Below are 17,394 nucleotides of genomic sequence, written 5' to 3'. Positions count from 1 at the left end.
AAAAAATAGTTTGAATGATCCTACAGAATTTATAATGTGGAGTTTTACTGGCTTTAACTTTGTGTGGACATACCCAATTTGACTTTGACATAGAAAGGTTATCTTTTGTAAATCAATTTTTTTATGGTTTCTAGCCAGTAGAAGATAGAAGGCGTGTTCGAGCCATTCTCCCTTACACAAAAGTACCAGACACTGATGAAATAAGGTATTTTATAATATAATCTCGTTTATAGGCATTTGAAACAGGCATTTGAAAGACTGAAAATTTGTTGCTCTTGGACTAGGAAGGTTTTGGAAATTGAGGAAATAGCATCCAGCAAAACATGCCCTTAATATTAAGTCCGTTGTTCCTGTCCCCCTGTGTTGGCTTATCTGTTCAGACTGTGAATTTGCATCAGAGAGGCCACAGTGAAGATGACAGGAGAAATAACTTAGCTTTTATTAGGCTATCTCTGACAAAGTAAGGAGAGTTCTTATATATAATTTGTTTTTATTATTTCTATAGAATTTGATTTATTATATAATTTGATAATTATTATCAAATTATCTGTATCTTTCTATAAGTTGTTTAGCTTTCTGATAGAAAATTTATTACTGGTAACATGTTAAGGCTACTTTGAATAATTACTGATTCTGAGTTTACAGCTTCTCATTGAAATCAACAGCAGCATTTAAAATGTAGTGATAACTTTTGGGAGGTACTAAAAATTTCTGGAAATATGGTATTTTAAAAAACAAAGATTCAACTATCTGAAATCTCTAAGTAGGCATTCCATTTTTATATGATTGTCCTCAAAGTAACTTCTCATTTAGTTCTTATTGGCACACCTTTATTTGTGATCTAAGCTGGAAAAGCCAGTGAAAGAAAGAGAAGGGAAAGAAAAACAGCACTGAACTGCAAATTCGGGAATTTTGGATAATTTGTAAATTCCCAGTGGGATCATCTAGGACAGCAGCTCTCAAAGTGTGATCCATGTAACCCTGGGGATCCTTGAGATCCATTCAGAAGATTCATAAGATCAAAACTATTTTCATAATAATACTAAGACATAATTTGCCTTTTTCACTGTGACATTTACATGATGGTTCAGAAGCCACGGATAGTAAAACTGCTGGTGTCTTAGCACAAATCAAGGCAGTGGTAACAAATGTATATCGTTTTTCACTGCCCCATGCTTGCAGTTAAACAAAAAAAGCCAGTTTCGCTTACGAATGTTCTTGGTGAGACAATAAAAAATATTTGTTTTATAAATCTCAACCTATGGCTATACATCTTTTTAATACCTTTGTGATGAAATGGGACATACTCATAAAGCACCTCTACCGTGTACCACAGTTCAATGTCTTGAGGAAAAGAGGTGCTCTGAGAGCTGAACTAGCTGCTTTTTTTTTGTGCACATCAGTTTCACTTAGGAGAATGACTGACAGGCAAATTATGGTTATTCAGACTTGAATATCTGACTTTTTTTTTTTTTTTAAGAACAAAGTGAATCTGTTACTTCAAGGGAAATAACTGGCAGTATTTGTTGCCAATGACAATTTGAGCTTTCGAGGAAAAATTAGTATTTTGGAAACCCTGTATTTGCCATCAGGAGTTTGACAGCTTCCTAGATACTTAATGACTTTTCTGATGAGATTGGTGCTGATATTGAAGAATGTGATGTTTTGATACTGCATAATGTGTTTATATCTGGATGATCTGCATAGCTCAGTGAACCAGTATTTTCTAAAGGATCAGTGCATGATGTTACAAAATTATGGCTGGGTAAAAGATCCATTCACAGTGCAAAATAGACCAATAGAGGTTATTGGAATGGTACAGAAAGTTCATTGATACATAGTTTTAGATTCCACATTACAACCAACCTCCAAGAAAGTACCACTAGTCAAGTTTTGGGGTTAATGTAATAGAATATCTATAATTATCTGAAAGGCTATTAAAATACTCATCCCTTTCACAACTACATATTTGTATAAAGCCAGATTTCCCTCATATACTTTAAGCAAAAAACCCATATAGCAACAGATTGAATAAAGAAATGGATATGAGAATCCAGCAGTTTGAACTTAAGCCAGACATGAGATTTGCAAAAATGCAAGGCAATAATATTCTTATTAAACTTGTAAAGATTATAATTATTTTTCATTTTTTATGTTACCATGTTAATAGGGTATATTATTATTTTAAAAGGAATTAATAAATATTTTTAAACATTTACATTTTAAATTCTAATATGGTAATTATCAATAGATATAATCCATGTAAATGAATAAATGAAAGCCTGTTACGGTATCAATTTTTAAAACTATAAAGGGGTCCTGAGAGACCTTCCAAAAATTGAGTACTTCTGATCTAGGAAGATGAAAATTTAAACAAGAATTAGAATGGCAGAAATATGTATGAAGTTATGAGTCTTTTTTAATTTATATATACCTGAAAAGTGTTTTTTTTTTTTTTTAAGTAAAAACATCTGAAGATTAATGAGATTTAATAAAGCACTTTAACCTGTTTTGAGGAAAAATGCAAAATAATGCATAATGAATCTTAGGATTATGATGTTTCTGCCAGTAAGCTTTTTATTTTTCACATTTTTGTTTTTTGCATCATAAAAAGTTTGTAGTATAGAAACAAGTCAAAATTTAAAAAAAAATCTCTTAGGACTGCTTTTGACCAAAAATGAAACTTGTCATTTCTCATTTCTCTTTGACTTCTATTTTAACGTATTTATTTAGGTGGTTGGTTCCGGAAAGGAACAATTTATACTTGGCTAAGTGGTAATGTCTGCCCCCTTTCAGCTAGTGAAATATTGGTCATTGTTAAGGGTTGTAGAATCAAGGTAGAATGCAGTATTCTGTGCTTATTCAAAAAGGGTGCATCTGAAGCATCGGGTACAAATTTTTATTTTTGAACTGGTCCAAGTAACAGTGAAGCTTCAGATATTTTAGAGAAAAACAAAGTTTTCAAAAGTATGAGAAGAGATTCACTTACTATAACTTTGGTTTGTGAATATTAAGACTTAAAGGAAAATTTATTTTAAAAATACATATATATTACAGATAGGGATATAGATACAGGGTCAATGGTAGCATCCAGTCAATCTTAAAACCTTAAGCACTCAAAGGCATTTGTTCAAGCCTAAAAGGGAAAGTTCAAGGAATTACTGATGGTTTTATATTGATGACATACATCAACAACTTTTTAATCCTGTGATTGTGTGGAGGTTGAAAACATCTAGAGTCCAGTGAAAAGAAACTGGATTGTGTATACATCCCTCCACTCAGGTATTGGTAACAGAAAAAACATGCATGCATTCTCATTAATATACCCCTTGGTACCACTTTCGGAGAAAGAATGCTATACTTGTTGGACCATGGATAGCTGAGTGAATTAAATAAACCCTAATGTTCTTTATGAGAAAAATGTTAGTCTCATAAGCATCTGTGTGATAAGGCTTATTTAAAATAAACTTTTTCTAAAGTAACCTTATCTTGTATATGTGGAATGAGTTAATAATATTTATTATATGTTTATGATGTTATGTAACCTGTATCTGAAAGAGTAATAACATTGAAACTTAAATTTTAAAGTTCAGTTTTCTTGTAGTTACACCCCAAAGCCTGTAATATATGTATAATTACTGTTTACATAAATTCCAGTTTGAATCTAACAATAATCCAGTGATACAGATAGTATAGGTACCGTTATTAAACCCATTTTACGCATGTCAAAATTAAGATTCAGATTTATAAGTGTCTTTTACATGTAGATGATGACAGAAACAGGACAAAAATCTAGAGTATTTGACCTTAACCCCTTGCGTTTTCCAGTATCATATTATCTCTGTGAGGTGGTACATAATCACTTAAATTTCCATGTTTAAAAATTTTATTTAATTTTAATAACTTCATAATTGCTATTTTCAGTTTCTTAAAAGGAGATATGTTCATTGTTCATAACGAGTTAGAAGATGGATGGATGTGGGTTACAAATCTAAGAACAGATGAACAAGGTCTTATTGTTGAAGACCTAGTAGAAGAGGTGGTAAGTTTTGTTCTTTTCTTCTCCTTCTCAGAATTCTAAATACTTTTTAAATTTTGGAACTTGTCCATAATCAGGGAAATTAGCTATGAATATATTTCTTTTATGAAAAACCTCAATTCATAAGTACAAGTAATTTTTCATTAAAACGTATTTACTGTTGGTAAATGCTATTTATTTGTAAAGAGCACAACCAAGCTAGCATATTAGCTGCCAGTTTTCAGGATGTTTTCATGAGTTTCTAAGAATTAAAAATGTATTAACATGTGCTTATTTGTATCCCTTTTTGTCTTCTTGGTCTTCCTCATAAATGATGTTATGTCCAACTGATCATGGAATCTCAAATGGTTGCGCGTTTGCTTTCAAACTCTTTATCTCCCAAATATATGTATAATTTTCTAGTAACCTTGGAAAAATGGAGTTATATGACACATATATTATCACATGGTTCTGTATTTTGAATATTTCCCTTGTTTTCAATGTCATCACAAAATACATTATCAGTAGTCTTAGACACTATAAATAATCGTGTTTGTGCATTTTTAGATACAGATCAGCGTTCAAGCGGCATATGCATTTCAGATACAGTATTGAGTATCACTGAAACATATTAAACATTGCATTATAGTTTTGGAATTCACTCTTCTCTTTCGGATTTGTCCAGCAGGATGGAATGGTTTTCTGTTATTTTTTACAACCCTCAGAGTGACTGTTTTTAAATTATGCCTTGAACCTGGTAATATGCTGAAACCTGTGCTCTGATTATTGTTCCAGGAGGACGGCAGTGGAGAATATTTTTCTTTGCTATTAATTCTCTTGTCTGCCTATTCTGGCAGCCAGATCTTGATATGTAGCAGTAAAACATACTGAGGAAAAGTGGGAGGAGTTGAGGAAATGGTATGATACGTTCCATACTCATAGTCACATAGTTACTTAGTGGAAGAGCTGGGATTAGAACTAATTCCTAGATTAGAATTCTGTATTCTACAGCAGGATTGATATTTATTCTGTATGGACAGGAAGTGTTCAAACTGAAGAATCTTAACACCTATGTTAGTTTTACTACAAAGTTTCTTAGTAGTATTTTGGATTTTCTTTCTGCTCTAACCCCCCTACCCCCATTATTCTGATTATTTAAAGGAATTGAAGTGTAGTTGAACTTTTCTCTCAAGCTCTTGGAACTCTGGGTCAAATTTAACAAGATAAATTTTAATAAGGATAAGTGAAAGTTATCCATTGAATACAGGGGGGAAAAAAAAAAAAAGCCCAGTTTAAGGTAAGGAGACATGACCTAACATACAAGGAAAGAAAAAAAAAGGAGAACAAGTTAACAGCTCAGTGTGAGTGAACAATGTGATGTGGCTGTTAAAAATGAATATGGTCATACTTTGAATTAGTGGTGGAATGGCTCCAAGTTAGAATTATAAACAGTTTTTACTTCAATATTTAGAATAATTTTTCATAATGGTCTTCATTGGAACATAGTGAATCCTTGTAGATTGGAGAGCCATTTGGAGATTGTCTAGATTTCAGACATTTGGTTGCTGGATGGATCTAAGGAATTTCCCACCCTGAAATTCTGATTTTCATTACTGTTCCCCAAGCACATTTGTACTATATTATGTCTTAATTCCAGAATGTAAACTCTGTGAGGAATTTTGTCTCTGATTCAATGTGTCCCTGTTGCCTAGAATAATGTCTGGCATTAGCAGGCATTCAGTAAATGTTTGTTGAATGAATGGATGTCCCTATGCCTATTCTTTTCCCTCTTCCTTGACACTCCTGCCCTGCTAAACTGCTTTGTAAAATTTGATTCATCTATCAGTTCGGCTCAGATATTGCCCCTTTTTTCACACCCTTTCTTAGGCTAAATTGTTTCCTCGTGTGTTTCCATAGCACCTTGTTAACTTTATATCCCATTACATTTTTTTTTTTTTTTTTTTTATATTTATTTTTGGCTGTGTTGGGTCTTCGTTTCTGTGCGAGGGCTTTCTCTAGTTGCGGCGAGCGGGGGCCACTCTTCATCGCGGTGCGCGGGCCTCTCACTATCGCGGCCTCTCTTGTTGAGGAGCACAGGCTCCAGACGCGCAGGCTCAGTAGTTGTGGCTCACGGACCCAGTTGCTCCGCGGCATGTGGGATCTTCCCAGACCAGGGTTCGAACCCGTGTCCTCCGCATTGGCAGGCAGATTCTCAACCACTGCGCCACCAGGGAAGCCCCCCATTACATTTAAAATTAATTTATTCTGTAAACCTCTTATATAGAGATTAACTCCTTTTGGGCAACGATAATGCATTTTGTTTTTATGTGATTTGTTTTTAGCATTTTGTAATATAGAAGGCATTTAGCAAGTGTTTGATTTTAATTTGGTTAGATATTTGATATTTGAGTGAGGACCAAATTTAGAGAAGTAAATCCACGTGTACTTAGTTCATTTTTCTACTCTTTCCTTCGTTATTCAATGGAAACTCGATGCCAGGTACTGTGTTGGGTACTAGGACTACAATTCAACAGATATTCAGTGAAAATTATGTGCCAAGCGTTGTGCTAGTGGTTGTGGTAGTCAGTGTTAACAAAAAATGGCTCAGGTCTTAAGATGCTTATAGCCACAATAATGGAATGAATATCACCTAGTATATCTTAAAAATAATGGCAATATCAAATAGAGTAGGGTAAAGTTCAAAAGATGGAAAAAGAAGGATGTCTTTTCTATTCAGAGTAAAAGTTCATGTTTATGTTTTAGGGACTCAGTGTCTTACTGAGGAGGTAGTATTTGAGATAGATCCTGCCTAGATGGTTTAGGTTTTAACTAACAGGTAGGAAGTAGTGAGTGGAAAGGACACTCTAAGTAAAGAAGAACAAGCTACAGTGGTGGGAAAATGTAGATTAGCAAAGAGGTAGTTTATGTGTGACCATGGTATAGATACCTAAAGAGAAATGGTAGTATGAGACAGGAAACATAGACTTGAGTCATATGGTAAAGGATTCTGGTTGTAAACTGAGGAGTTTGTGGGCAGTAGAGAGGTACTAAAGGCCTGGTTTTTTAAATTTGTTTATTTTTGTTTTGTTTGATGTTTCTTAATGCAGGGCAAAGTTGCTGTTGAAACTGATGAATCCAGATTGGAGTGGTGGGGTGGGATGGGGCACAGAGGTAATTATACTAGTTGGCTATTGTTAATAGTTTAAGAAAAGAGAGGAGAAGGGCCTGGATTAGAGTAATCACAACAAAGAGAGAAGAGGACTAAGGGGGAGAGTTTTGGAAAGACCTTTCATGAATAGAAACACCTTTTCTTGTATATACATAAATAAATATGAAGGGCAGGGTGTAGATATGTTTGAAGATAAGATTTTATTAATTTTAATAAAAGTATATTAATAATTCCATAAAAACTGTCTTAATGTCTTTCCCTTTAGGGCCGGGAAGAAGATCCACATGAAGGCAAAATGTAAGTTTGTGTTAACTATTAAAAGGGAAGAAAATATAATGTAAACTTACTAATTGGAAAACTTTGATCTAAAAGTATTTTAAAAGAAAATTGATACTTTTTGAGCTGACTTAAAAATTGTTTTTTATTTGGCTCAAGAGTTGATTTCTAACTGTTTTCTTAAGGACCTAGTGATAATGAAGGTGGCTTATACCTACATATAACTCTTATATCACCAAACTAAAGACTTTTTGATAAACAGTACATTAATAACATTATGAATGTCATAATTCCTCACATTTTTTTTTTGTTTTCTTATTGATTTATTCATAGTGTTTCTTGTTTTTGTTGCCATTATCTTTTATGTACTTTATGGTTCAGTTTTTGTTTTGTTTTTTTAAAGTCAGAGAGCTTTTCCCCCAAATTATGGTTCTTTACCATATTAATAAGATTCTGCAAGGACTTCCTTTTCAGAATTTTTTCAGGCTGATTTTAAGTATCTTGTAAGGGCAAATTCAAAGACCAGGTATTACTACACCTACTACTTGCCACATTCTTATCTTATATTCCTACTATTTGCTACATTCTTCCCTTATATTCCAGAAGTTATTAGTTGCTTTTATGGGAGATCATTCCCCATGGTGTTTCAGCTTTGCTCTAATTTTTTTAACGTCCTTGAAGATCTTTTTTAGTGTCCTTCTCATCCCTCTTGATATTTATTTGTATATATGTTTTCTTTTAAAGGGCTTAACTCCTTTTTTTAAAAAAAATTTTTCTTTTTCTTTTTCTTTTCTTAACATCTTTATTGGAGTATAATTGCTTTACAATATTGTGTTAGTTTCTGCTGTATAACAAAGTGAATCAGCTATATGTATACATATATCCCCATATCCCTTCCCTCTTGCGTCTCTCTCCCGCCCTCCCTACCCCACCCCTCCAGGTGGTCGCAAAGCACTGAGCTGATCTCCCTGTGCTATGCGGCTGCTTCCCACTAGCTATCTGTTTTACATTTGGTAGTGTATATATGTCAGTGCTACTCTCTCACTTCGTCCCAGTTTACCCTTCCCCCTCCCCGTGTCTAAAGGGCTTAACTCTTAATCCAAATTCTGTTTTACTCATATTATTTTAATAAACTGTTCATCTGATATATTTTCAGTGGAATATTTTTTCTTACCTTCCTGTCGGCAATTACGGATGGAATTTAAGGCTTGCCTCTCAAGTGTTTGCTTATTCTGAATTCTAACCATTAGAACATGAAAACAAACTGAATACTCCACTTTCAGTCTTCTAATTTAGTTCCCACCCTTTCTTAAGTGGAACATATGAGATTTTCTGAGTTCATTTTCCTTATTCTGTGTAACTGCAAAGTAGGCTTCATCAGTGAGACTGTACTTTGTTGATTGTACTAGTTTGAAGTCTTCTCACTACCTATGTGAGGAGTTGCAAATTCTAATTAATGTTTGGAAGAGGCATACAGATAATGTAAGCAAATGAACTGGGTCAGGTGTATATATTCCCATTTTTCTCAAATTACAATAATCTTGATCTTTCTTATTTTCCCGCTTTGATAGCGATCAAGGTACATGGAACTGTTTCGCTACTGTAAGAAAATAACACTGCAAGTGTGGTAATAAATGGAAACTAACATTCACTCTTTGTATCACAGAAGACTGCAGAAAGTCAAAAACTAGACAGTGTTTGCCTGCAGTGAGGTGACTGGTCTAATTGATGTGTGAGTCTAGTGTTATGAAAGCCTCCTGATTTTCAAGAGAAGCAAGAAATCTATATTTTTATCCCTATTTAAAATAATACCATAAATTCTTTTTAAAAAGAAAAGAAAAAAAAGAGAGGTCAAATACCAATAAACATTTAAAGCTATATCCAGTTTTCTTATAACATAAAGTTTAAATCCCAGTTTCACTGGGAAATCTTTTTTTAAAATTTAATACATTTGTGATCGTTCCATATTCTGAACTTTATAATTTTCTACTCATTTGGTATTTAGCATAAGCTAAATTTGCATTGTTGGTTTATTTTGTGTATTTGTCAGCTCCCTCTAGTTTCTTAAGGTGTTGACTGGCAGTGAAGCATCCTCAGTAACAGCCCCGAGTGCCTTTTGAGACTAAATAGATGGTATAACTTTAGCTGTGTTCCTTTTCAGCTCCATATTTCCATGACACAAGTACCAAGTCCTGCTATTTTTATCTTCTAAAATATTTCTTGAATGTGGGCCTTCTTCTCAGTCTTAAGGAACCATATTCTAGTTCAGGCCCTTTTCATCTCGTACCAGGACTTTGATGTAGCAATAACCTCTAAGTTGGTCTTGCTTGACACTTTAGTCTCCTCAAATCCTTTCTTCTAACAGCTAGAGTAATAGACCTAAAACATGTGTCTGACTGTATTACTTTCTCACTTAAAATTCTTGCCTGATTCTCTTTACCTTAGCAGAGTCTGAAAAGATCTGATCCAGGTCTTGTGTCCTTTATAAGCCCTATCTCTTGTCATTTCTAGTTTTATATTCTACTCTACAGCTTGTAGATCTTCAAATGCTTAGTACTGTTTTTCTCCTTCGCTCAAGCTACTTCCTAGGCCAGAATTCCCCTCCATTGTGTTTGGTTAATGCCTATTCTTACTTAGAGACTTAACCCATTTATCACTCTTCCCAAGAAGTCTTCTGTTATCTTCCCCTGTATACACCCTACAGAATTGGTGCCCTTCTCTGTTATTCTAAAAATGCCCTCAGCATGTACCTATCACTGCGCTTTGTTATATTTTCTGCATTCTCTTTATAGTTATACAGTATTTATGTTCCTTTTTCTTACTAGAATGGGGACTTCCTGAGGTCACAGTCTCATTTTTCTGTTATTGGTACAAACCATGTGCTTGAAATATACTCATTTTACATGTGGTAGTAAATGCCTGAATGAGGAAACTCAGATCCAATCCTTTCAGAAAACAGTATTGCCAATTTGTTCTCTAAACGCTATTTTTTGCCCCCTCCCCCTTTTAAATTCCCTTTTTCTCCTTTATTCTAGCTATAGAGAAATATAGGATAGGCCTTCGAGGTCATCTAATCAACTATCCATTAGAATATAGAAATGCTGTTTTAGCATTTGTAGTAAATGGTCATTTCAGCTGTGTTTGAATGCAGTATGGAACTTTACTGCCTTTTAAGGCAGCCTGGACTGCTCCAGTTATTGTATACTTGTTTTAAATTATTCAAAATTAGCATTGGGAGCCTCAGGAAATCTGAATTAGTGAGTTAAGGGTTGGAATAAAGTTAAAGAGAGAAAGTAAAAGTTTAACATTTTATTCATGTGAAAAGGTAAAAATTCAGTTATATTTTGTACTCTGACCAGTAATAATATGGATAATTTAAAACAGTATGAACAGCCTCTAAACCTGTAACATTGGATTTTAGGGCATTTATATATTTTAGTCTTGTAGTATTTTTACTTTCCAACTTGTTCTTTAAGCCATGATTAAAAATAATTATAGACCCTAAGAATATATGGCAAAGTGGTAGAGAGCTTGGTATTAACATATAACATGTCTTAATCAGCAAGATAGATATAGTCCTCCAGATGAGAGATTTTAAGTAATTTAATTACTAGTAATTAATTTTTTAAACCAAATGTATCATTTTATTTTAAGGTAAATTATTTAAATACTTTAGTTATTATATGCAGTAGATTTTGACTCTAATGCCTTTTATAATAATTTCTAAAGGCTTATTTTAAGTATGCAGAATATAAAATATTCTAGCAATCTGATATGATAGGCCATTAGCTCAAATAGAATTAGTAATACTAAGTCATTCTTTTCTTTCAGTTCTTGATGTTGGTATCTATCCTTTCTCATCATTCAGTCTTATTTTCTGGCTTTCAGTAAAGTATGAATCAACCATGTTGATTTGAAGAGAGAACTTATAGGGAAATTCACTTTGAGAGAAGTATGAGAAAAATTAATCCACTAATATTTTTTCTGGGCAGTTCTGGTAGGCTCTACCTCTACCACTCCCCGCTCCTAATCAAAAGAAAAAAGAATGCTAGCTATGCTGTAAGCTTAACAATTTGTCATTATCAGAATTAAAATCATTGCTGTTTTTGTATTGGTAATTAATATGGAAATTGTAGTTCATACTAGATAGTCCCTAATTTTTCTATATTTTGTTGAACTTAGGCATGTTTACAAAGTATAGTAACAATTGTGAAAGGAATGAGGTCATTTGGTCAATTGCATTGCATTTATTTCATTATGTCAGCTTGAATTAAACTTATTATATTATGTTAGTTGTTTAGTTTTGATGGTATAACAGCAAAAGAGACTTTTGATTTACATATTTAATTTCTCCTCTTTTTAAGATGGTTCCATGGGAAAATTTCCAAACAAGAAGCTTATAATTTACTAATGACAGGTATTTATATATTCACTTTCCTTTTCTAATGTTGTTATTTAAAAAGAATAAAAAAGTGAACCAATCATTTATCATGTATTTTGCCTTTAGCATTCATTTGATATTTATGTATATTGTAATTTCTTGCCCAGCACAGAGAAATTGGTGTTCTTGGTTTTTGGTGTTTTTTAGTTGAAAACCTGCAGTATAAAATTCAGTGCAGTGTGTTTTCCTTCTGCACCAGGCCCCTGTACTCTTCCTTAGAAGCAGTGCCAGATGAGTGTTTTTTCCTATGTTTCTAGAAGTTTCGTGTCTGTGTGTGTGTTCCTTCCTCACCCCTACTTACCCCCCTACACATACCCCCCCCCACGCACTCTCACAGGAACATACAACACACTTTTTTCATGTTAAGATGTATTTTGGGAAATCATTCCGTATCTGCATATATAAATTTTCATTATTCTTTTCAATGACCATAAGCTTTCCATTGTATAAATACCATAATTTATTGTCAGTCTCTTATAGAGGAATATCATGTTGTTTTCATTTTCTTGCTGTTCAGGTACAGCAAATGTGCTTGCATTTATCTTTGTACACTTGCAGAATTATAAAATTGGGCCTTATTTAAAATATGTTGATTTTAACATTTCCTAAAACTGTGTGGTTACAGAGATATGCAAAATAAAAATTGAATTGTACTGTGGGTTTATTATTTAAAACAAAAACTATTCCATTATCACTTATCCTAACTAAAATTTAAGACTGAATTAATTTAATTACCAAATATCTCTTCAGGAAACCATACTTTAGAAGGACTTGAGACAAGTTGAAGCAGTAATCTGTAATTTAGAAGTCTTAGTTCTTTAAAACCGACCAGAGTTCAATGTATATGATGACTAAACCACTGATCATTTAAAGATCTTATCTGAGTTACTGTTCAAGCCATAAGGCATTGCCTTTAATGTAATTAATAGTCGGCTCTTTTGAAAGATTTATGGCAGTTTTAGGAAGTATTCAATTTTATTGTGGGGCTATAGGTTAAAAAGTCATTAAAGAACATGGTAATTCTATATGGTAGTAACAGAAACCAAATGCTCAACCAAAATGACATGCTACCTGCTTTCAAAGTGGGACCAAAATATTTATTTTAGTGAATTTACTGAATTTTGAATATACATTTATGATTTTGAACTTGCACCACCAAATACCTGAGGCACTCACTCTTGTTTTAGACATGTAAATTGAAAAAGAGCTAAACTTAATTTCCTTATGTTTTTATTTTCTTTCGGTCATGTTCTCTTTTAAGAGTCTGGTGATTTTCTCCCAGGAAGAATACACATAAGCACTTGCATGCACAATTTTGCAGTAATTCCTATTCTTTGTATTGAACATGAAATTACTTGGTAGTAAGTGCCTTGGATAGATGATTGGAACTATTAGTAATTTACATAAAAATGACGTCTGATATTCTAAGTGTTCATTGTGCTTTCCTAAAAGCAATCAAGTTCTGATCTTTTCTGTCATTAGGACTTAGAGAAAAGGTAAAAAAGCATCTTAGTGGTAAAAGTCACTGCCAATTGCAGATGTCAAAGACTTCTCTAAAATTAATATGAAAATATTTAATACATGATAATTTGCTTCTGTATGACTTTTCAAGATTGTGCCTATTAAATGAAATATAGTGCATGTGTATTGATTTTGATTAGGTACACAAATATTTCAGTTGTTTTGAATCTACTTTTGTAAGCTTTTGGTACTATTTTATTATAGTTATGACTTTTTAATGTTTAATCAGAAGCATTACTTAAGTATAGAGTATTCTTAAGTAAAATTCACTTTTACTTTTTTAGACTTTTCTTTTGCAAACAGAATATGGTAGTTTTAGCCAGTAACCCCATCTGTGGTTAGAGTATTCTTTCCAAGTTATGACAGGTGGAGACTTATTAACCAGCAGTCAGTGCTGCACACTTCTGCCCTGTATTTTTATGTAATAAAGACAAGCAACATCATGGGTGGTTGTGACTCATAAACCAGAAAATACAAAAAGAAATTGCCTTAAAATTATCTTTATTTTTAAAAAGTTTCAGGAATTCTCTGGTGTCCAGTGGTTAGGACTCGGTGCTTTCATTGCCATGGCCTAGGTTCAGTCCCTGGCTGGGGAACTAAATCCTGCAAGCCATGCAGTGTGGCCAAAAAAAAAAACAAACAAACAAACAAACAAAAGTTCCTGGTGAAAATTTTACATATGTTTTTGACTTTTGAATGTATTTTGTAATTATACTACTTAACGCTTTTTCTTTTTTAATTTGATAATTAGGGAATAAAACTAACAGCTTAATTTTTATAGTTGGTCAAGTCTGCAGTTTTCTTGTGAGGCCATCAGATAATACTCCTGGTGACTATTCACTTTATTTTCGGACCAATGAAAATATTCAGCGATTTAAAATATGTCCAACACCAAACAATCAGTTTATGATGGGAGGCCGATATTATAACAGGTAAGTTGTGAGAAATTTTTAGTTTTACTTTTGGCAAGGAGAGTTGAAATCTTGATAATATAATAATATATCAGAATCAAAATTATATAAAAGTTTCTGACTTCGTAATATTTAAAATTATAAGACATTTAATATAATTTAGTAGTAGTCATATCCAAGAATTCTTTAGCTAGTGTCAAACATGAATATAAATTAATAACTTTTATTTCCTTCCAAAATTATGTAATTTTTTGATTATTTATGCACAAGTTATTTGCAGCAAATTTGCTAAGTCCATACGTTATCTGTAGGACAGCAGAACATTTAATCTAAGAAAAAGAAAATATATTACCGTTTTTTATCAGTGAGACATTTTAATAGGTCACTCTTTAAGAACCTTTTTTCCTGAGACTTATTAATAATGTTACCCAAAAATAATTGGGTTGTTCTCAAGTTGGTATTATTTGTAATTATTGGTTCTTACTTCTCACCTTTAAAATTCTCGGTAAACTCTTTGCTTGTCCCAAAACTCAGGATGGACTTCACTCACTTGATTAGGAAAACCAGTTAATAGAAAAAACCATATGATAGAATGTCAGCTGTTTTTTTTCTGCATAATAGAAAGTAATCTTTCATTTTATTTCTGAGTGTAAACATTTTCCCATTCCGGATAACTCTGGAGTAGCATGATTTTCCTGTTTTGGAGGCTAGTGTAAGCTAAAATGCTGGCATTTTCCTAGTTTAATGCCTTAAAATAAAACAAAGCAAAAAACCAAAAACAAGTTCTGTTGCTTGCCAGTTGTTCAGTGGATAGTGATACGACATCAAATGGAAGATGAGTGTAGACTATTGGACCCTTTCACACACCTCATATATGAGCTGCTTGAACCCCTTCTAGCATTACAGTCTGATCTAGACATCCTCACTGAAAATCTAGCTAGGTGCAATTTGAGCTCTCTATGAAGGTAAATTAAAATTTCCCATTGTCCAGGTTTCTAGGGGCATGGAATATATAAAACAATAAATTGAAAACATATTCTTAATTGATAAATGTTTGCATGGAGCTTTTTTTAAGATAAAGTATTTTACATTAATTCTGGGGGAAGTTTGTTTTGTTTGATTTAAACTTCTTTATGATACACATTCTCTAAAGATGAAAATTCTTCCTATATAATAGAGGCAGCCTGTAAAATATATAAAGGTAGTCTCTTTTGTTGATAAAGACCAGAATGAAACAGGAAGAAATAAATATTTGAAGTATATTTCTTTCCAAATTATTGCAAAATTATTAGTCTGCTTGCAAAATTATGACTTAAAATTTTTTTAAATATATGTTAACGTAGTGTCCGTGGTCATTCCCCCAAATTAGACTCTTTATTCCCCTTGTATATGTTCATCTTATAAGGTTCAGGAGTATTGTTGTTGTTAGCTTTAATATTAAAAAAAATCATTTTTAAAGGAAAGCCGGAATTATGTGACCCTCATGCCTAGAAAATGGCAGTTTTTGTAATTGTTTTGGAAATACATACTCCATTTCAGCATTAATGTCAGTAATGAAGTAATTTCTAAGAAGATACACCTTTGTGATTATCACTTATTGTTTAGATATGGAAGTGTAAAGTTGGATTATCCAATAAATCTATGTAACAGAGCCAAATTCTGCTGACCTGTCTCCACATTAACTCTACATTAGTCTTTGGGCAAAGAGAAGTAGCAGTTATGTCTGTTTCATTTAGAAACTACATTGTTGAGACATAACTTTAATATTCCTATATTTTAAATTTTAGAAAAGTAGGAGAGGCATTTAACAACAAATATAATTCAGTAAACATTTATTGACTGATCTACTTTTTGAAGTGTATTATACAGATCTGTGCATATATAGTAAAGAAAAAAGATACTGTTCCTACGTTATTAGTGCTCAGGTCTTCTAGAAAAGATGGTAAGCTGACTGATAAATTCAAGGATGTACAAATATGCATAGGAGAATCAGTGGGAAGAGAGTAGTTCAGATGGTGATTAAGAAGGGAGAGGGAAGATTTTGGTCAAACCTTTAAGATTACTAACATGTAGTGTTCAAGAAGAGAGAGAGAGAGTTATATTTATTAAAAAGTAAATTATTAAAATGAAAGTACAGGATATAGTATCTCTAGAAACACAGTTATTTTACAGATTTATAGTGAACATGTTTTAATTTTCTGAGTTGTAAATCTGATTTCATGGCTAGAACTATGGAATGTCTAGGAAATTTTTGTTTGTTGTGTCTCTTGACTGTTTCCTTAGGCATATCTGGGTAGACTATGAACTAAAGAGTAATTTTTAAAAAAAACTTCTTGGAAGTCCAGGTCATTGGTAAAAATATATCTGATTGGTTGCCACATGCTTGTAAATTTGCTCCTGGACAGTCTGAACTGTATGTACTCCATGCAGTAGTATTCTGTTCTTTCAGCTCCTGGTCAAGAATTATATCGTAACATTGAGGTGCTACACAGGATAGATTGCATTTACAGTTGTGGAGCCAGAGACCTTGGATGTTTTCTCAGATTTGGTGCCTTTTGCTTTGAAACACATAGTCATCTCTGTTGTGGTACCTAGCTATCTTCAAATGTATTCTTTCTGATTTTCGTTTTTCTTTAGTGTTACATTTTTCCTTTAAAAATTTATAACCTTCTTTGTCCTTCTTGTGATAATACCTTTTTACTTTTCTCATCCCCCTACCCTCTCCTGTTAAATGCTACCTCTGGTATTTAGTTCATATTCATCCGTAATTTTTTTATTAATCTTTCAAACCTTCTGTTTGCTTTTTAACATTATACTTTATTTATATTTCATTTAAAATAATTTTGTAGTGTAGCAGATATTTTATTATCAGAGATATATATGTGTATGTATATATGTATATGTATCTCCAAAGATAAAAGACAACATATGTTCCAATTATTTTTTCAGTAGGAAGAACTGCGAAAAAAAATCAAGTGATAAATATATATCCAATTTTATATATATATATGTGTGTGTATTCCAATTATTGGATCAGTAGGAAGAACATGAAAAAAAT

The 17,394-nt window shown here is 32.7% G+C and overlaps 2 protein-coding genes across 10 annotated transcripts in view; one reads left to right on the top strand and one right to left on the bottom strand.

Moving 5' to 3' along the window:
- The window catches only part of CCNH (cyclin H), a 338,048-nt gene that overhangs the window by 254,371 nt on the left and 66,283 nt on the right, over nt 1-17,394 (bottom strand). The gene's annotated exons all lie outside the window — the stretch shown is intronic.
- The window catches only part of RASA1 (RAS p21 protein activator 1), a 108,342-nt gene that overhangs the window by 50,634 nt on the left and 40,314 nt on the right, over nt 1-17,394 (top strand). For 4 of the 7 annotated variants that reach the window (XR_014262450.1, XR_014262451.1, XM_082458032.1 and 1 more), the window contains exons 4-8: nt 135-205; nt 3,925-4,042; nt 7,453-7,484; nt 11,828-11,880; nt 14,177-14,357. Coding sequence is in view for 5 of the 7 variants with exons in the window: in XM_082458032.1 (XP_082314158.1) it covers nt 135-205; nt 3,925-4,042; nt 7,453-7,484; nt 11,828-11,880; nt 14,177-14,357 (455 nt within the window). In the remaining 2 variants the exon portion in view is untranslated. The remainder of the gene's footprint in view (nt 1-134; nt 206-3,924; nt 4,043-7,452; nt 7,485-11,827; nt 11,881-14,176; nt 14,358-17,394) is intronic. The other 3 variants (XM_082458033.1, XM_082458034.1, XM_082458035.1) reach the window with 3 other exon arrangements.

Source organism: Balaenoptera physalus, assembly GCF_965194825.1.
Source record: "Balaenoptera physalus genome assembly, chromosome: 3".
Classification (NCBI taxonomy): domain Eukaryota; kingdom Metazoa; phylum Chordata; class Mammalia; order Artiodactyla; family Balaenopteridae; genus Balaenoptera; species Balaenoptera physalus.
The sequence above is the reverse complement of the archived record's forward strand: the minus strand, read 5'-3'. Positions and strand labels throughout refer to the sequence as shown.